The sequence below is a fragment of the Pyrus communis genome, chromosome 2 (assembly GCF_041283825.1).
Source record: "Pyrus communis isolate YQ-2024b chromosome 2, ASM4128382v1, whole genome shotgun sequence".
NCBI lineage: Eukaryota > Viridiplantae > Streptophyta > Magnoliopsida > Rosales > Rosaceae > Pyrus > Pyrus communis.
The window spans coordinates 18,188,152-18,208,505 of NC_142566.1; the positions used below are offsets into that span (position 1 = coordinate 18,188,152).

General features: G+C 38.0%; 3 protein-coding genes and 1 pseudogene across 5 annotated transcripts; 1 reads left to right on the forward strand and 3 right to left on the reverse strand.

Moving 5' to 3' along the window:
* The first annotated feature begins 160 nt into the window (after nt 1-160).
* Nucleotides 161-4,564, forward strand: LOC137748189 (small RNA degrading nuclease 1). The gene is made up of 12 exons (XM_068488293.2): nt 161-406; nt 679-861; nt 949-1,038; nt 1,184-1,252; nt 1,751-1,891; nt 1,993-2,109; nt 2,210-2,279; nt 2,455-2,555; nt 2,897-3,031; nt 3,120-3,227; nt 3,471-3,578; nt 3,816-4,564. The coding sequence occupies exons 1-12, from the start codon at nt 365-367 to the stop codon at nt 4,215-4,217; spliced, it is 1,566 nt and encodes a 521-aa protein (XP_068344394.2). The 5' UTR covers nt 161-364; the 3' UTR covers nt 4,218-4,564.
* On the reverse strand, nt 4,552-10,039 carry LOC137748188 (phosphatidylinositol 3,4,5-trisphosphate 3-phosphatase and protein-tyrosine-phosphatase PTEN2A). 3 transcript variants are annotated; one of them, XM_068488292.2, is made up of 13 exons: nt 9,740-10,039; nt 9,031-9,321; nt 8,229-8,330; nt 8,085-8,141; nt 7,798-7,863; nt 7,243-7,419; nt 7,028-7,114; nt 6,867-6,931; nt 6,515-6,591; nt 5,998-6,044; nt 5,760-5,890; nt 5,325-5,391; nt 4,552-5,191 (listed from the first exon to the last, which is right to left on the reverse strand). In XM_068488292.2, the coding sequence occupies exons 2-13, from the start codon at nt 9,265-9,267 to the stop codon at nt 4,715-4,717; spliced, it is 1,590 nt and encodes a 529-aa protein (XP_068344393.2). In that variant the 5' UTR covers nt 9,268-9,321; nt 9,740-10,039; the 3' UTR covers nt 4,552-4,714. The 3 variants fall into 3 exon arrangements, with proteins under 3 accessions (XP_068344393.2, XP_088541322.1, XP_088541324.1); XM_088685196.1 differs by having other exon boundaries at nt 9,588-9,815; XM_088685198.1 differs by lacking the exon at nt 7,798-7,863 and having other exon boundaries at nt 9,740-9,879.
* A 457-nt stretch (nt 10,040-10,496) lies between these two features.
* Nucleotides 10,497-12,421, reverse strand: LOC137748980 (transmembrane protein, putative (DUF247)). Its single transcript, XM_068489161.2, has one exon. It carries the CDS (start codon nt 12,297-12,299, stop codon nt 10,701-10,703), a length of 1,599 nt encoding a protein of 532 aa, XP_068345262.2. The 5' UTR covers nt 12,300-12,421; the 3' UTR covers nt 10,497-10,700.
* A 3,483-nt stretch (nt 12,422-15,904) lies between these two features.
* Nucleotides 15,905-20,049, reverse strand: LOC137748759 (cysteine proteinase COT44 pseudogene; annotated as a pseudogene).
* Between the last annotated feature and the right edge of the window lie 305 nt (nt 20,050-20,354).

Consider the following 20,354-nt stretch of genomic DNA (forward strand, 5'->3'; position numbering starts at 1 on the left):
AATAAATGACCACCTAATTCTACGGTCTAGTGATATTCATTTTTACTTGTAAGTGAGAGATATTCGGTTGAATTCTTGTAAAAAAAAAAAAGAAGTCCCATGTTCTGTTTTACTTGCTAGTGAGAGATATTTAATTTGATTTTTGTCAAAAACGAACTCCATTGTCAGGCGTAAGCCACTCTCCACGAACACCTGAAAATATCAAAAACACCCTTGAGGTGAGGATCCTTCTTTGGAACATAGGCTAAACCCTATATACGAAAAACTAAAAACCCTCCCACTACCCTTTGTTTTTTTCACCAGCCGCCCGCCACACGAACTTTGCGCCGTTGCTCTCCGCCTTGAATTTGGTCGTCACCGGAAAATGCCTCCAATGGATGATTTATTCGCCACCGCAGAGAAAAAGGTTCCTTGTCTCTCTATATCACAGCTTCATACTTTTAGTCTCTCAGCTGAGTTTTCACCTTGCATTTTATATTACTCAATTCGAATAATTCGCCTGTTCTACTTTCTGGGATGCCGATAAAGCTGATTAAAAGGCAAATTAAGCTAACAAATTAACAAATTTTAAGTTTAAGCATTATTGGGTTGTAACTTTTTTGGGTTAATTGTGGGAAAAGTTGGATGCTTTTGTTTTTTGTGAATTTTGTTGATTTTTCTGAAATTTGTGGTCGATAGGTTCTTGTGGAAATTGTGAAATTGGCCCAAAAGAGAGGAATGAAGGGTGATAAAGGAGACTGGAAGCAGTTTTTAAGTAGTTATGATAAGAAGTTTGGGGCTAGCTTGAGTGATCCCGGGAGGCGGTCTAATGACGTGTTGACTGCATTTTTAAAGACATTGAACAATGAGGATGATTTGATGGTAATCAGCTGTGTCCAGTTTGTATGTTAATTTGATAGAACAGTTGTTTAGCTCCAATGATTATTGTCTTCCCTTTCGTGTTTTCAGGTTTTGGCTAAAGTTGTCCAATGCCATACAAATCGCCAAGCTGTTGAGCAATTGTTAAAGAATTTTCCGGAAAATGAATCCCCAGAGCAGGTATGTTTTTTTTGTTGCAGTTCAGTTATTGGTTTGGATGGGCCTGTAATTTAAAGGGGCAGGCTTTCCTAGTTGTTAATTGCCTTTTTATTCTCAATATGCACAATTTGTTAGTATTAATTTTGTTATGATGGTGGCCATGCAGAAGCTTGTCCGTGCAACTCTGGAACACCCACAATATCCATTGGATTACTCGTTCGTATCAAATGATCAGGTTATCTGGCAGTATCTCTGCTTGCATTTTTGTTTTAAAGTTGCATTAATTGTGAATGTCTTAACATCCATATGAATCCTTGTGGTGAAATTGCTTCTTGCTTTCTGCATTGCTTCAGATTTCTTTATTACATATACAGGATATGCATTTTCCTACTTGCCTATGATCCATTTTAAGGTTAAGGTATTTTACGGTGTTGTTTGTCCACCTTTATCTTTTCTGGTTGGAAAAGGATAACTTGTGATATTTTGTTTAGCAAACTGTTTGTCGCTGTACACTGAATGGCAAATAGCAATAGAATTTTATTTCCATTTATATGTAGCTATCATACTTTTCATGGCCCTGATTTTGTAAAACTGATTACAAAAACTTTTGGGATTTCTACTTTGACTAAATTATAAGCGATATGCTGTTGAAATCATAGCTTTTCAAATGGCTGTAAGTTTTACCTGGTCACATGGTTTGTTTCCCTGTTAACTTGTATAAATGGCGAAGCAGGATTGGGTAGCTACAAAGCTAGGTAAAAAGTCTAAGGTGATGACCTCAAGTGCAATGGTTGCTGTTGATTGTGAGATGGTTCTATGTGAAGATGGCTCTGAAGCTTTAGTAAAGGTGTGCGTTGTGGATGCAGATTTACAGGTATAGCTGCTCTACAACTTAGACTAGTTATCTGATTAGTGCCTAGACCTTTTTGAACTCCCCCTTCTATAACCGTATGAATTTGGACTTTGGCTTTTCAGGTCAAACTGAATGAATTTGTAAACCCTTGCAAAGAAGTTGCTGACTACAGATCTGAGATTACAGGAGTTCAAGTAGCCGATTTGGATGGAGTTACATGCACATTGAAGGATATACAGGTATTAAGGTTATTTATACGTTTCAAGGGGATTTTTTTCAATCTGATTTCAAGGGATTATGCACGACTCTTTTTTCCTGACTTGTTGGTTTAAATTGTAGAAACGCTTGAAGAAGTTGTTGTCAGATGGTACTATTTTAGTGGGGCATAGCTTATGCAATGACCTGCAAGGTAAGTTCTGTTGTTCTATAAGTAGATGTTTGGGCCTTTTTGATGTCTCAAACAACTCATTGTATCTTCTTGTTATCCTTTTCAGTTTCTGCAATTTAAGTATGGCGTTGTCTTTCTTTTTTTATTTCTGTTGTATTGTTCATTGTTCTTAATATTGCTCTTTTTTTGCTCACAGCATTGAAGTTGGAACATGTCAGAGTGATTGATACTGCATATATCTTCCAATACTCTGATGGCCCTATCCATAGAAAACCTTCCTTAAATAATTTGTGTAAGGTAAGTTATAAGAAGCTGGTTTATCGCTGTTATATATCAGTCGAATTTTCACATACCTCTTGCTCTGGAATCTGGTAATTAGTCTATTGCATGATTCTGCAATTCAGTGTCAGTTTTTTTTTGTCCATTTTAATTAGGAATGACTTGGAATTTTTTGACCTTTAAGTTCTTGATTGTTGCAATGTGGGCAATTATTTATTAACTTAGGCAATTTAGGATGGTGGTCTGCATATTGTTATTTGTTTTTTGGCATTGCATAAATCACAAGAATGAAAGCAAAGAAATCATGGGTTGGAATTTTTTGAGATAGTTGACTTATATTTCCATATTATCTTTTCCAGTCTGTATTGGGTTCTGAAGTCCGGAAGCAAGGTTCTCCACACAATTGTCTAGATGATGCTCGTGCTGCAATGAAACTTGTTCTTGCTAAGATAAAGGGCGAAGTTGGCTTTATTGCTCCCCCAGCTCAGGAGGATGTGAGTTTTTAGTTTTTCATCATTTTTTAAACTTCAAGACAGGATTCCAGGTACATCATCATTGTCTTAATAACTCTTTCAATTGTAGGTACGGGAAGTTAATATGGCAAGGCTACTTCTCCACAGGATACCAATAACAGTGCCCAGTGAAGAACTGCACAATGTCATTCCCGGGAACTATACGATACAAGTCAAGGTTCAATATATATCCCTTAATTGTTTAATTTTTTTTTTTTTTAATAGAATACATGTTCTGTGTGCTTTAGAGGTATAATGTTATGGTTTTACTTCCGAAAGACCTTCACACATCATATCATAGATACTGAGGTTGGGCTTTCATTTTGGGTAAAATAGTCTCGGTCTCATATTTTTCTCTCCCCCCTTCCCACTTTCTTCCCTGCTTGTTACTGTGAAGTTAATATAGTTAAAACATTTCCAGCAACCATCTGTGAAAGCGCAAGGAGATAAATATTCTGCCTTTGCTATCTTTACGAGTCCACAAGAAGCACATCAGGCATATGAAAAAGTCCAAGGCAGCCAGGAGAAGGTACATATGACAGATATTTCTTTATACCATTAACAATGTTGAACACATATATACGGTATCTTAGTTTGTACGTGCCGTTCTTTTCACATGAGTATATTTTTATACCCTTTGATTTTCATTTGTGTGCTTTCATGTGATGAGGTTAATTTTCATTACAAGGTATTTTTGTAGTCTACAAGGCACTTGGATTTGTTTGGTTATAAAGAAACATAACGTTGTTAATCTATGTTATTATAGGACTCATGTGGACGGCCCCAGAAACTTATTGCATTTAAGCTCAGCACTGGTGTAACTGCTGATTTATTCGTTCGTAAAATGGCAAACATTGATTCCTCTGCCCTAGTCTCATCTAAGAGAGCTTTAGAAGTTGAAGAGAACTCAGGGGTACATAAGAAACAAAAGACAGGTCAAAAAATAGAAGACAAGACGGGGACAGAGCTAAATCAGTGCTGCGATCACCTTAAAGAGATGGAAAGGTTGAAGCAAGAACAGCAGAAGGCCACAGAGAAGTGTTCTGATCAATTAAAAGAGATCGAAGGACTGAAGCAGCAACTCCAAAATAAAGAGTTTGAAATTTCTACGCTGAATAAGATTGTTTCCAAACTCCAAGGGGGCAAGAAAAAGGGAAGTAGACTTTAGTATGGCCCCGAGAATTATCTCAGCTCTGGAAGGCATGTCAGTGCTCACCGCGTTGGAATAGCTTATAGCTCTTTGAATGTGATGGACAGATAACATTAGGCCTCGCGAAGGAAAGGTTGAAGGCCTCATTCTCGGAAATTATGGCTTCCCCGTGGCTCCCGTCGAGAAGTACATCAGTTTTGCTGCTGATCAATTTTGACTGGTGGGATTTCTTTTTCCCAATGATACAGATTTTTAATGTGCAATGTAATATTTATATGCAACTGTTAGTGGTGATACAATATTCGATTCTTTTTTATCGTTAAACGATTGAGAAAAATGACGGGATAACGCCTTTTCAATCACCATTTGAATCTCTGATAGCTCTATTGAAAACAATGAGGTCAATCAACCAATATCTGATTCCTATGTTCGTCCCGGAACTCTGCGTTATCTATTGTTTGGAATAGTGAATACACTGGTGTTTCTTGTACAATTTCAAGCAAAACTCAACTGCTTCATTCGCTATCTAAATCGTCATCCCCAAAAGAGAAAACTGAAGCATCCGCGGCCATTGCCCTAATATCATCTCCCCCAGATGAGCTCAACTTGCGGGAGTGGCCCGGGTGAGATTTTCCGGCCCCGTCGGTAGTTGGTTTTCTGGAATTACTCCGCGGGCTATCCACACTTCTGGTGTTAGATGGATGATTAGATGCAGAAAGTCCAGCTATAGAATTCGCTTCTGCTTGCCTGCTCATTTTATCCTCGGTCTCATCTCCATCACTATCCGAAAATACATCATCACCATCTTCACGCTGAGAGATTTTACTTTGGTTGGGATTTCCAGCAACACCATGGCTTGAAGCATTGGCATCACTTGCGCTACCCTCAGGTGTTCTACCGGAAGAATCTGCTTTAGCTTTTGTAGGTAAAGTAATACCATCATAGTCTATCATCACAACTTCAACCTGGAATCCGGGACAAGGTAATTTTCTCTGCAAATGACAACCAACGGTGTTTCACAAGCAAGCACCGCGAAGAAATAGAAATGTAGGATAGAGAAACAGAGAGATGATCAAACATTTGACGTATATCATATTCATAAGTAATTAGAGTCAAACCATTTACCTTCTCATAACCATCGAGGTCATCTGCAGTTAGGATTTTTCTGTTTTCCGTCATTGTATTTAACCAGCTGAAAAAGGGGTAAGAATATAAAGGAATTCAATCATTCAATCTGGCAGTCTAGTCTCTTGCTACATAGCACTAAATGCTATGAGCATTGGATGGCCTGGATTCATGGGACTACAATAAAAGCAATAATTCAAACCAATCCAGGCCATCCAATGCTCATTGCATTTAAGGCTTTGTAGCATGGAATAATTTTCCTATTTCTTGTACCGCAATTGCTGAAAGTAAAATTTTGGGTAGGAAAATAGCAATATTACGGAGCAGGTTCCGTGAAACAAATGCATGACAGAATCAACATTCGTCATTAAATTAGTGAAGGAAAGTTACATCATAACATAAACAAGAGTAAGATAGGGGAACCGATGTACATACCAATAGAAATCTCCATGGCTATCTTGGAATTGGATTTTGAAATCCCCCACTAACTCAGCCAGACCAGGTTCCCCTGGAAGAGCGAAAACCACAAACCCTTTCTTCCGTGCATTGATCCAAAAATCTTCTGGCTAAAAGAATGAGTTGGTGGGCTTAAATTAGAAATTCAATGGATTTCTACATGTGTATATAATAAATATAATTAGTATGAAACTGTTTTACTTTGGCAAGCGCTTACCATTAGATCTTTCGTTTTTGGATGCTTCCTTGATGAGAACAAAATTCCTGTGCATTGGGATAAACATCTTGATAAGTGACATAAAACAGCTTCTGAACGTGGAAAGAGTGAAGGCATTTTTAGGAATGGACATGTATGCACGGCTCTAAAAATACGCACATGCAAGAACATTGACACAATGAATCATATCGATCGGTATGAAACTGTATTATCATCACAACTTCAAGTATTGTCCTAGTACTCAACGGCAACTCTGTGAAGCATTATCTGTAACCCAGTACTAGATTCCCTAATCACAAGTGCTCGTTTCTACCCAAACAAACTCAAGGTTCGACAAGTAACTAGTTCAGGAAGTGAACAATATTAGAAAAAGGATCACTATTTATAAACAAAAATGCCACTTGGGAATCAAGAACAGTACACCAACTTATATTCTGTTATTAATTATCTATCATAAAAAGTGTAATGGTTCAAAACATCACAGAATATTGCAAGGATGATAGTGTCAAAGCTTTACCTTTATGATCCGAGATTGTAATGGAGGGCCTAATCCAATAAGGGCAATTGTGAAGCCGAAATCCCCTGAGCATGCACCTAAAATATCGCAACTTTAGTACCTTATAAAATGGAGTCTTACGGACACACATGTAGACAAACAGACACACACAGAGGCAGGCAATCTATTTTCAGAACTTTAGATATGGACGATTTAAATGCATCTCACCCACTGTGCACCTTAATCACTTATATCTTATTCAATAGCTCAAATCTTCAACTTAATTCCTCAAACTAGGTCCTCATTATTAGATACATATATACAAGTGAAAGGTCAGACTGCTACATTTTGGAGAAGTGTATCAGACGTGTACCTTCGAGCTGGAGGAGTTTCTCCATTGAAGTGCTTTAAGATATGCTCAAAGTATTTGACGTATCTCTGGGAAAATCATACAAAAAATTGTTAATCAAAATGATGTAGATAGATAAGGAACATCAAGCTTAAACGGGAAATCCAAAAATTTAACTGACTCACAATCTGACTTGGGAGAACCAGAGCTTTTCCATCTATACACCTTTTATGGTTATAGTAATTCATGGCCTCCTCAGCCGTAGGGAAGAACTGCAGATACATGGAAAAACAAACAAGAAAAAGTTATAGTCATTAGTGCAAGAAATATAAAACCAAAAGAACCACCAACATTTCCACCATACAACCCCAGGTCTTAAGGTGCTGATTATTGATCTTACCTTAAGAAATAAGAGAAGGCTACAAATCATTACTCCTGTCCTTGCCATACCAGCTTTACAATGAACCACCACAACATTTTCGATGCCCTCCTTTAACCATGAATGAGCACTTCGACAGAAAGATTCTATGAGTTCGATTGGGGGGCAATTATGATCATCAAATGGGAAACTTGCAGCCTTAAAACATTCAGAGAAGCCAAATATAGAAGAAGCTGTTATTCAACATGACTGAAAAACAGAATTAAGCAACGAAAAAGTTAAACTTTTTAATCTATTTGACTATACTTTCAACTTTCTTCTTTCCCAATATATTAACACATACAAGATAGCCCTCATTAAGTCATCACATCATTCACAAATATCTTATGATTTCATCAACGGCCATTTTGTTATTTAATCAAGATTTTAAAGTGAAGAACTTTAATAGCTCCATCAATGACACAGAATTCTCTTTTTTTTTTTTTTTTTTTTTTTTTTGCATATAAAAAAGTGCCAAGCACTTCACCTAGCAGCAATAAGCTTTCAACACAAAGCAAGTGAAGACAAAAAATACACCTTCCCCTCAAATCGCGATGCATCATACAACCTCTCTGAACAAAGATTGTACACTTTATATTTTCCCTGCAAAACAAATGTTAAATTGACAGAAACTTTTTAACTAGTTATTGGCCGAAATACAAAGCTTTAATTATAAAAGAGGAACAGAACCGGAACTGGAGATAAGCTAGAAAAATGTAAAAACATGTTCTTAAGCCCACCATATATTTCCTGAATTGTAAACAGATTTTCATGTTCCATAAAGTAAAAAATTTATGCCTTCAGATTTGAAAACCGTTTCTCACCTTGTGAGTAGTTTCAAGAAAGCTGATGACTTCTTCCATATGATTTCGATAAAAACCCTGCATCACATGTTTTAGTTACGTTAAAAATGATACAACCAAACTTAGCCTACTGAATTTCAAACATAAACCACGTAAGATTATTACCTCAACATATCCAAATAGGCCGGAACTTATATCTCCAGCTGGGAAACCCATCGCAATTATATTCTCAGTAATGTATGTCAGATCCAAATCAAAACCTCCCTCCTGCAAATTTAGTGCAGAATAAGTGTCATGGGAAACATTCTTTGTAGAAGAATCACCATTTTATTGAAGGTGAAGACAAAGGTAGTAGTAAGTCACAGGAAGAAAAATGCAAGCAGTTGCAATCAAATGAACTGAATGTAACTAACTGCAATAATTAAGAGTTTGAGAAAATAAATAAAAGGGGAAATCATACACATATGCACATACACCATAATAATTCGTGAATGTTTATGTGAAGACATGATTAGTAGAGTTTCTCACACAATTGTTTGGAAGGTCAGCATGACCAAGTAATACAAGGAAATAAGAAATGGACTTTCAATGCCATTGAAGTTTCTATTCACCAAGTACCTTATTATCACAAAAAACAGGTCTGGTGTATATACTCTGGGTATCAGTGGCCTCATTTCATATATCTCATGGTTAGTTGAATAGTAAGATGGGTTGACTATGAAGGAAAAGTTTGTCATCACCTAGTCACTGCATGACTAAACACTCATTCCAATCTATCACCTGTATGTAATATTGTTGAAATTCTTGTCTGTAGAGAATAGATATAAGCTAGCAATCTACATCCATTACCCCCATTCACATTCTATCAGAATTTGAAATGCAAATAAAGTAGTTGAATTTGTGAAAGGCTCGGCATTATTAATCAAGAAACAAAACCGAGGCACACTCTTTAATTCTGGTAAGGTACCTGGTATCTTCGTTTGTTTTGGGAGACCAAATGGCGCGCCTTGACCTGCACAGCCTTCACTGCACTCTGAGACGTGTTAACCAAACCCTTTGTAAATGACAGAAAAACCCCAGATACCGCTTTTGCATATTGAGTGCTATTATTATCTTGACCAGAGGCAGCAGCAGCAGTAGCATTTTCAACCCCAGAATCTTTAGCAGGAGGTTGAGTTGACGGGTCAGTAGCTTTCGACTCCATTCAGGGAAATCAATGGAGATCCTAACACTACCCAGGTAGAACTCAATGGAGATCCTACAACAGCACATCAACAGGAACAAATAACCAAATGAAGTGATTGCATTACAACATAAAGAAATGAATCAAAACTTGGGCAAAAGGATTTCGTGCTTGGAATATAAGCTGAATCGCAAAAACCCAATTGAAAACGAAGATTAACGGTTAGAATAATACATTTCAACATACAAAACCAACAAGCAGTCAATCAGAAACATGGGTTTTAACCTAAATTTGTAGCATTCAAGTTCTTGATGAACAACAGTGCACCGTAAGATTCATACCTCACAAATAAACGTAGGAAGATGTGCCAAGATTCATCTTTACAATGGCAAATGTGAAAATTTCATGGGCTATCACCAATCGAAATGACAAATTCAAAACATTTGGTGCCAAATTGTGTAAATATGCGTATACAGTGGGCAACGTGGCTTACCGGGAGTCTAGGTTTGAATCGGAGGATTTGGGCCTGTATAGAGGCGGAGATCCTTTCAGGCTTTTGAAATTTTATTGAAATGTTGAATTGAAAGCTGCCCAAGATATGAAATGTTGACATTTACCATTTACCATTTACCAGGCAGGAAGATTCAATTACTGGCCGTTGTTCGTTAATCGTTGGTTCATTATATACTTTCGCATGCTTCCAAGAGTAAAATACTTTTTGGAAGCTTTAAGGAAGGGATTCCATTTTTCTAAAAAAAATAATAGCGATTAGTTGTAAGATCCATATCACATCAAACTTTAACGATTCGAGCCGATTATTTTTTAAATTGCACTACATAGATCATTCTTGCAATATGTTCGATGTGAAGTAGGTGCCACAACTAATTCTTTTTTTTTTTATTTTTAAATGAGGATTCCTTCCCTTAAACTTAAAGGGCCTTACCTTAGTTAGGCAAAAGTGTATTCTCAATTTACACACCTAATGCTTCAAGAACATACTTCTCATGCACTTATTATATTGAAGATTCGTTTATGTTGTAATTGTGGTATGGTCATTCGCTTATGGCGAGCATAATGGTTTAGCTTACTAGTTTTTTCCTAACGCTTGTGTCGGTAATAGCGTTGTCATTCCGAGAATTGCAATGAGACTTTTCTGGTGTAGTTATGATGACATTGATTGGGACCTTGGAGGACGTTGTTTTGCCGATGATCGAGGGTTGCTTTGGGTTAAAAAAAGTTGTCATGCTCGATTGCTTTAATCACGAGATCATAGAAATTATATGCATTAGGTACAAATACAATGTGTTTCCAAAGAATCTACAAACTTGTACGTTTAGCATGCCGACTTGTAAAAAAGGATGAAACCAGAATATGACATGAAATTTTGTGTCACAAAACAAAACACTCACTCTGCAACCCAAAACTCAGAGAGGAAAGGCATCGGCATGTTGAACTTAGTTCGGCGGCCTGTAATAGCCGTAGACTCCATAGAAGGTCTGTGCGAAAGTGAGAAACAACAACACGACAGCGGCGATGAAGGAGAGGATGGCCCAGGGATTGCTGAAGTAGTTGTGTTTTAAGCTGGCACGCCAAGCGTTCCACCTGTGGTCGTAGTAGCGGTTCACATCCGCTGACAGTCGGGAGAGATAACTGTCGTTGATATCGAAAACCACCTCTTGACAGAGGCGGTTAAAGAGGTCAGCAACCTCATCGTCGCTGCCAAGCCAGTGCTCAATTATTCCACAATAATGGAGGTACCCTACATCATGTGGAGAGTTGATCAAGTTGTCCATGAAGATCACGTAGGATGTTATGTCATTGCTGCAATCCAGATGACACTGCTCGAACGCAATCAGATTGAGGAAGAGAGACTTGGTACCATCATGGATCAAGAGCCTGGGAATTTTAAGAATCCCATTCTCGAATTTCACGTCCCAAAACCTATCCGTCTTCCTTTTCTTGAACTTGATCCCAGCCTCCCGTAGCTCCGTAACGCAATGAATCAACTGCTGCCTCCGTTTATCTGCAACCCGATTCGAGTGTGACCATCTCTTGATCCAAACTCTCGGCACAGCCTGAAGCCCCGTGCGCAATAGACTTCGCCTGAACACGTCAAGACAATGAAGGCCACCTTGTTCAGACAGCGGATCAAAGGTGGTTGCGTATGCAAGTGATGACTCGAGTTTGTTCCTATCGCTCTTTGTCAATGGCTCGTCAGTTGGCATCAATGGATCGAAAAACCGAAGTGCTAGCTTAGCTACAAGTCCTTTCTGCTCAGGATCTCCCAACTGCAGCCCTAATAACCGATCAAGAATGAAAAGCGGAAGCTGATTCTCAAGCATGATCATGTCCCTCTGAATCGAATGCATTGTGCCACGCATTGCAAATATGGGATCATTTCGAGGGTAACCTAGTTGCTTAAATCCCTCACCAACGCCGCGAAACAGCTCGAGCACAAAGCAACCGTCAAGCACCATCATTTCGACGAACTCATTGCTGCTGAGCCCCATTGCAGCTGGCCCTTCATAGCAAGCTCGAGCCTTTTCTTCAACTTCTTTTAGAGAATTAAGATACAGCGCTATGCACTGGTTTGTCCGCTTCAGCATCCGATGAAGCGACCGCCATTTGTGGCGGTCCATTTGGCGAAGACGCCTCTTGCCGTGATGGTAAGGCCCCAAGGACACAATCTGAGGCACAATGGCTTTATCATCACCTTCTCTCAAGTAATGTGGGACTTTGTAAATGCAGTGCTTTGCCCACGAACTCGCCGCGTCGTCCTGGCCGGCCTGATCAAGTTTGTCTTTGATGTTGATCATCCACTCGGATTCCGGCGACTTGGGTCCCTCTTCAAATTTCTGCTCACAACCATTTTGGATCACAATTTGGAGTGGCTCAGATGGTTGCTGCTGTTGATGGTGAACATGTTGCTGTGGCAGTTCAATTGATCTGTTTGTGGAAGTAGAAGTCTTCGCAATTCCGGATTCCACTGTTTCTCGGAGTTTGACTGTAATGAGGTACCAGCTCAGGAGCTCCTTGTTGAACACAGCAACCATTACTTTTTTTCCCTCAAAAATGCTGTCCTAAGCTTGGTTTTTGCTTGAATCCAAGCAATAAAAAGCAGAGATTGCAAAGCAATTTTTTCTTGAATACGCGCATCACTTAGTGCGGATACATATTTGAGCGTTGGATTTGATCTAGCAACGTAAATTTAGTGACATAGGACCGTTGGATTTTGCTTGTAAAGGGTCAACTGTCAAGGGTTCAAAGATGATGGGGTGGTTGCTAACAACACGATATAAGGTGGATTAGATGGTTGTTTAATAATTTAATAGATGTAGACCAATGGTGCAGTTGTCGTGGAACCTTTTTAATGTGACTTTTAGGTGCAAAGTTTTATTCTTGCGTCTCTTTAACCTAGTGGGGGTATGCATGTTGTTCCATCATCACATTGTCACACAGTTGTTTAAAAATTCCCACTGCACCTGTCGAACTCGAAGACTTGGAGAATATCAACTTGGGAGCCATCTCACAAAGTTAACAACTCTATATAGACTGATTTAGAGAAAGGAGAAAACTAACGAAAAGTTAAAAAAAAATTTTAGTTTTAATGAAAAATGATAAATAAAGGTGTAGTGAATAATACCAGAGAAAGGTAAAAATATGATTTTTCGTTAAAAGTGAACAGTACCTAGAGTGTTTTGTTAAAATTCCCTTTTTTTTCTGCATTTATATGTCCGTTTTGTCCTTTAATGTTAGTTGAAGATGATGTTACAAGGCATTCAGAACCAGTCTTGAAGTGAATGAATTAGAAAGAACGAAGAAGTAAGGAAATGAGACGACTCTTTCCTGAACTATATCATAAACAGATCCTCCCCTCCACACCAATCACGAGTTTTTCTCCATTCCTCTCGTATATCGTTGTAACGCCCTTACTGGTACGTATTGAAAAAGTCTTTTCATGTCATTCCCATTTAGGTTCGATTCAGATCCATCTGTTGTTTCCTTTTCCTCCCGCACGTTTTTCTTGAAATGAGAAAGAACACGGTACACTCAAATTGAACTATTTAAGTGCTTATTGCTTGCCAAAGATCCTACTTCTACAATTGGTTGGTCACCGAGTTATTCAAATAAGTTATATTTTCTATGGTTTTCCCATGTTACAACTTCCGCACCAATTCAGTCGATCTGAAATGGATCAGTTAAACGTTCTCTTTTATGTGGTATTCATTCTCGTTCAACTCTTGAAATCACATTCAACAGTGGTTGGAACAACTCACAAAATCCAACCACTTCAATTAAAAGTTAAAAAAAAATTGAGCTGGGAAGAAAAATTGTATTCGAAAATCACTTTAGCAATATGATCATCTATGAATTGCAAGCATTATAACTATGCCAACTTACTTGTCACATTTTCTCATTCATGTTATAACTCAAATATATATGACAAATCAAAATAAAATAGACGAGTGTACATAATAATATTTTGACATTTTTAACGTTAAAACTTCAAAAAAGTGAAGATTGACATGGAAAAATTTGTTTTAGACATAACACAACACTCGAATACAAAATGAATTGTCAAGATAACTCGTAATACATTTTTGAGAAGTACCACTAAACTCGTAGTTAGTTATTCACTTATAATTTTCTCAAAGGATTTCATATATACATAGGCATTTTAATTGAAGCAAACAAGGTCCTACAGCCTTTAATTGCACGTGGTAGCAAAGGTGGGAAGAACCAACACTCAAACAAAACCAGGCCTACCTTCTCTGTTCCATCATCATCAATTCATCGTGGCTCTCAATTTCCACATTGTTGGCAAATGCAGCAAGAAAATTATTTCTGTTTTTATAAAAAAAATTGACATTTTTGTTTTATTTTTAATTAACGAATATAAATGTAGGAATATAATTGTAGGCCTTAATTTTTAAACTAAATATTGGATTCAATATTCTATTATTCCGTCTAACAAGGGCCAAAAAGTCATAGACCTTAATATGAAGGTGAAGTAATTAAGGAACCTCCAAATTGACCTAATAACACAATTTTCTCGTTAATCATATGTCACATTTTGATTAATCAATTGATTCTCTGAAGTTACTCTTGTAAATAATACAGGTTCCTAAATCCTAGTGATGGATTTTTTAAGTTGATCGTGCCATTTTTATTCGCTTTTAGTTTTGAATTTTAGAACAATTGTTTTTGCAATCATATTACTTGTGTGTTTTGATTCACGAATAACAAAAAAAATAAAAAGTAGGCAAACAATAGTAAAACAAGTAACGTGCACATAAAAGTAACTTTTGATTTAAAATAAGAATGTAATTGCGCAAATTATCAGTTTTGCTAGGTGCAATTTAAACATAATTTAAATCTAGGGTAAAGTACAAAAAACTACCTTAACTATTGGGGTTACGACAGTTTCATACTTCATCTTTTAAAATTGACAATGTCATACCGCATCTTACGAATTTGTGACAATGTCATACCTCCGTCAATTTTTCTGTTAAGTGTTGATGTGGCAAGAGACAGGGACCACTCACTAATCCAGCTGGATTAAAAAATAATTAAATATTAAAAAAATTAAGAATAAAAAAAACAAAACAAAAAAAATTCCCTAGGGGTGCGGCATCCCCTTTCCCCTCTCCTTCTTCTCCTTCTTCTTTCTTCTTCTGGGTTTATTTATTTATTCTGGGTTGCAGTATCCATTTTTTTTTCCTCCTCCTCTTCTTCCTCCTTCTTCTTCTTCGGTTCTTCCTCCTTCTCCTCTTTTTTTTTTTTTTTTTGGGGGGGGGGGGGGTGGTGGTGGGGGTGGGGTTGGGTTTTCAATTTTTTTTTTTTTTTCCTCCTCTTCTTCCTTCTTCTTCTTCGGTTCTTCCTCCTTCTATTGGGGGGGGGGGGGGCGGGTGCGATTGGGTTTTCCAATTTATTTATTTATTTTTTTTTCCTCTTTTTTTCCTCCTCTTCTTCCTTCTTCTTCTTCGGTTCTTCCTCCTTCTATTGGGGGGGGCGGGTGCGGTTGGGTTTTCCAATTTATTTATTTATTTTTTTTCCTCCTCTTCTTCCTCCTTCTTTTTCAGTTCTTCCTCCTTCTCCTGGGGGGCGGGTGGGGATGGGTTTTCAATTTTTTTTTTTTTTTTTTTTTTTTGTGTGTGTGTGTTAAAGATTAAGTAGAAGAAGATGAAGATGGGGAAGAGAGAGAGGGGGAGGGAAGGGACAACTAAGGGTTTTTTTTTTTTTTTTTTTTAAATTTTTAATTTTACTTTTATTTATTATTTTAATATTTAAAAAATATTAAATTTTTTTTTTTAGTTTTTAATAATATTTTATTAATTTTTTAATAGAAAGTGGTCCCAGTCTCTTGCCACGTCAGCACTTAACAGAAAAATTGACGGAGGTATGACATTGTCACAAATTCGTAAGATACGGTATGACATTGTCAATTTTAAAAGATGAGGTATGAAACTGTCGTGACCCCAATAGTTGAAGTAGTTTTTTGTATTTTACCCTTAAATCTATTTACAAACAATGATTTCATCCCAAATCTATGATACCAATAATAGCCCCCATCCATTTTCGTAAACTTAGACAACAAAAGCGAACACATTGGGCATTTTGTACCGCAATTAACGAAAAGGCCCCCATCATTTCAACTTCAAGCACTTGTGACCATCTTGATGTCTTGCTCAGCAGAGAAGGAGCTTGATGGGTATTTTTGGTCCTTCTTTGTTGGGTAAGAAGACTCTATTGCAATGCCACACTTGCCTGTGTACGTGCTTGCAACATTTCTCTCTATCTTAAAATATCCACACTCTCCCCAGTTGGTTCCCCATGAGTTCCTCACCAACCAATAGTCTATGCTGTTTTCAGTGCCATACCCGACAGCAACAACACCCTGGTCCAATGCTGATCTGCACTCACCAGTCAAAACACCCGACTGGTAGAGTTGTAAGGCCATGCCGCCAGCTTTAATGGCCACGCTAATGGGTTGGTGTGCAACGGCTTTCTTCAAAGCGTTCTCGTCGTAGAACGGAACATCTTTGTACCCGTCGATGCTAACAACCGTGTTTTCCTCCTGCAAAATTATAGTGCAACAAAGCAAGACGTTAGAAAAAATGAAATATTACCCTACAAGAGTATAAATAGGGGATTCGCATTGAAAACTTTGGACTGACCAGAGCAACGTTGCATTTTTGGTCATATGCTTTGTAAGGGTAGTCGGATTCAGTGTCAATGCAGCCATTTAGGATAATGAACTCGAAGGCGTAGTCCATGAGACCACCATCGCATCCGGAGTTGTAAGTCCTGTCATAGTCGACGAGCTCTTGCTCTGAGAGAGACACCAATTCTCCGATCACTATTTGGTTTGTGCCTTCCACTGCTGCCACTGTTGAAAAAGCCCAGCAACTCCCTGCAACCAAGAAATGGAAAGGTTTCCGTGAGCACGAATTAGATCCAGTGAGCCTAACCCGAACTTATGTAACCATGTTTGGGTTTGGGTGAGCTTGGAGAAACATTTTAGTACTTAATAAACATAACTATATGAATTTATTAGAACATATATTATTATAAGATATAGTATTAATAAATAAATAATAAATATTATAAAACGCAAAAGAGTTAATAACACCATGTAACAGTGAGCAGACTTAACTTGGTCATAAAAAGTTGAATGTTACACTATTGAAGAGATATATTGTAGTGAATTAATGACACATAAGAAAATATGTAAAACCATAAGTGTACCGAAAAATCCGTATCTAACTATATGATACTAAACTAGTGTACCGAAATGTCGGTACCTAAATATATTATACTAAACTAGTGTACCGAAATGTATGTACCTAAACATATTATACTAACTCAGTGTACCAAAATGTTCGTTACTAAATATATTGTAATGAATTAGTGACAAATAAGAAAATATGTAAAAACATAAGTGTCACATCCTGGCCCGAGACAGATCACTTCTCGGGTCCGCTCCACCACCGTAGCACGATATTGTCCGCTTTGGGCTTACCATTCCCTCATGGTTTTGTTTTTGGGAACTCACGAGCAACTTTCCAGCGGGTCATCCATCATGGGATTGCTCTAGCCCCCTTCTCGCTTAACTTCAGAGTTCCTACAGAACCCGAAGCCAATGAGCTCTCAAAATGCCTCGTGCTAGGTAAGGATATGAATATACATTTAAGGATCACTCCTCTAGGTGATGTGGGATGTTACAATCCACCCCCCTTAGGGGCCCGACGTCCTCGTTGGCACACACGTGGCCAGGGTTAGGCTCTGATACCAAATTGTCACATCCCGACCCGGGACAGATCACTTCCCGGGCCCGCTCCACCACTGTAGCACGATATTGTCCACTTTGGGCTTACCATTCTCTCACGGTTTTATTTTTGGGAACTCATTAGCAACTTCCCAGTGGGTCACTTATCATGGGATTGCTCTAACCCCTTTCTCGCTTAACTTCGGAGTTCCTACGGAACCCGAAGCCAGTGAGCTCCCAAAAGGTCTCATGCTAGGTAGAGATGGGAATATACATATAAGGATCACTCCCCTGGGCGATGTGGGATGTCATAATCCACCCCCCTTAGGGGCCCGACGTCCTCGTCGGCACACCACGACCAGGGTTAGGCTCTGATACCAAACTGTCACATCTCGGCCCAGGGCGGATCACTTCCCGGGCCCGCTCCACCACCGTAGCACGATATTGTCCTCTTTGGGCTTACCATTCCTTCACGGTTTTGTTTTTGGGAACTCACGAGCAACTTCCCAGTGGGTCATCCATCATGGGATTGCTCTCGCGCGCTACTCACTTAACTTTGGAGTTCCCATGAAACCCGAAGCCAGTGAGCTCCCAAAAGGTCTCGTACTAGGTAGGGATGAGAATATAAATATAAGGATAACTCCCCTGGGCGATGTGGGATGTCACAATCCACCCCCCTTAGATCATCTCCAACAATGGCTTATAACCTAAAATTCCCTTTTTTTTTCCCCTCAAAACCCACTCCAACCCATGTGCTAAATAAAACCTAAAACCCAAAACTTAAAAGAAGGTCAAATACCAGCCCGTTTTTAGGCCAAAAGTCATTATGGGCCCTACCTGTTGTGAGTGAAACGCAGGCTGTGAAGCCCACTTTCCCTTCCGCCAGACGCGCACGCGCCTTTTTTTGCACTCAGCCGACAGCCCCACGTGGGGCTGTTCCCTCAGCTTTCAAAGCAAAAGTAGCCGTTAGGTTAATCCAATGGTGACTTTAAACGGGCCGTTGGTTAATCCAACGGTCCAGGTTCAAATTTTTTTTTTTTAGTTTTATATTTATGTATTTATTGAATCCAACGGCTTAGATCAAATATAATTAAATATAACGGTAAAAAAAAAGATCTAACAGTCCAAATTTAAATCCAACGGCTAGAATAATTTTAAAAAATACCCAAGTCCATCACCAAGTCAAGATGGTGAATATCATTATTAAGTTTATGTAGTTTATGAGTTTTCGATTGTATTAAGTTTATGTAGTTTATTATTTGTTTTTTTTATTTTTTAAGTTTATGTGGTTTATTAATTGTCTTTTTTATTTTTTAAGTTTATGTGGTTTATTAAATGTCGTTGGTATTAAGTTTATGTGGTTTATCTTGATTTTCATGTATTGATTTAGTGATTTTTCAAAATTTATCGGAATTTAAATATTTTTAAGTTAAAATGTTCATAAAATTAATTTAGGATAGTCTACATAAATTTTTTTTTTTTAAAAAAAGTTAATTTAAAAAAAATAGCCTTAATTCATTCTTTGATAATCTGGGGCTAAAATTTTAAGCCAGAAGGGTTGGAGTAGAAAAGCTGTTTCTGGGCTAAAACCTAAATTTTCTGGGCTAAATATTTTTAGGTTTTAGGTCACCATTGGAGATGGTCTTAGGGGCCTGACGTCCTCGTCGGTACACCACGGCCAAGGTTAGGCTCTGATACCAATTGTCATATCCCGGCCAGGGGTAGATCACTTCTCATGCCCGACTCCACCGCCGTAGCACGATATTGTCCATTTTGGGCTTACCTTTCCCTCATGGTTTTGTTTTTGGGAACTTACGAGCAACTTCCCAGTGGGTCACCCACCCATCATGGGATTGCTTTAGCCCCCTTCTTGCTTAACTTCGGACTTCCTACGGAACCCGAAGCCAATGACCTCCCAAAAGGCCTCGTGCTACGTAGGGATATGAATATACATTTAAGGATCACTCCCCTGAGCAATGTGGGATGTTACAATAAGTGCATTGAAAAATCTCTACAAAAATATTCTCTTATATAAGATGCTTACTATAATGAGAATTAAAACTTATAATATTTTCCTAAAATTTAAATTCATAAAATTATAAATAAAAATAAGAGACATTGAATACATATGGTGGCATTAAATAGAGTCTTGGGACTAAAATCAATTTTTAATCTTGTATAAGACATTTTTCTGAATTTCATCTTATTTAAGAATTAAAATCTAGTTTTCTATATTTTATATGAAGTATTTATCAAATATAGCCAAAAATTAAATTTTAATTTCAAAAATGTCACTTTTATAAAAAAAAAAATTCAAATATATCCAAAATTTTACTTAAATAGACACAAATACCCTCAAATTTAACAATTAAATAAATTAAAGGCTTTTTAGCTGTTGTTGCCTCAAGCTCCGGTCCAACTTCACATTTGCTTTTAAACTCCACCACCACAACCCTATCCCCTTCGACCTCCTCATCACCGACATTGAGCGACGCTGCGGTTACCACAAGTGGAAGCGGCAGAATTTCAGTCATGCCTTCAACACCTTTTTTCTTACTAATATCATTTTTAGTTTTAAATATAAAAATAGTTTTTAAAGTTAATCCACATGTTGTTATATGATTGTATTTGTGAGACCCATGTGGCGCCACATCATCACACTAACAGAGCAATTGTGACAGCCCGTCCCAAATTATTTGTACCGTAGGTGTGAAAAGACTAAATTGCCCTTGGATGTTAGTTGGTGTTGTGGGGTGTTGTTTAATTGTTTTTGGTTGTTAACTCAACAGGACCACACACACACACACACCCATACCACATCTCTCGGATTTCTTCCATT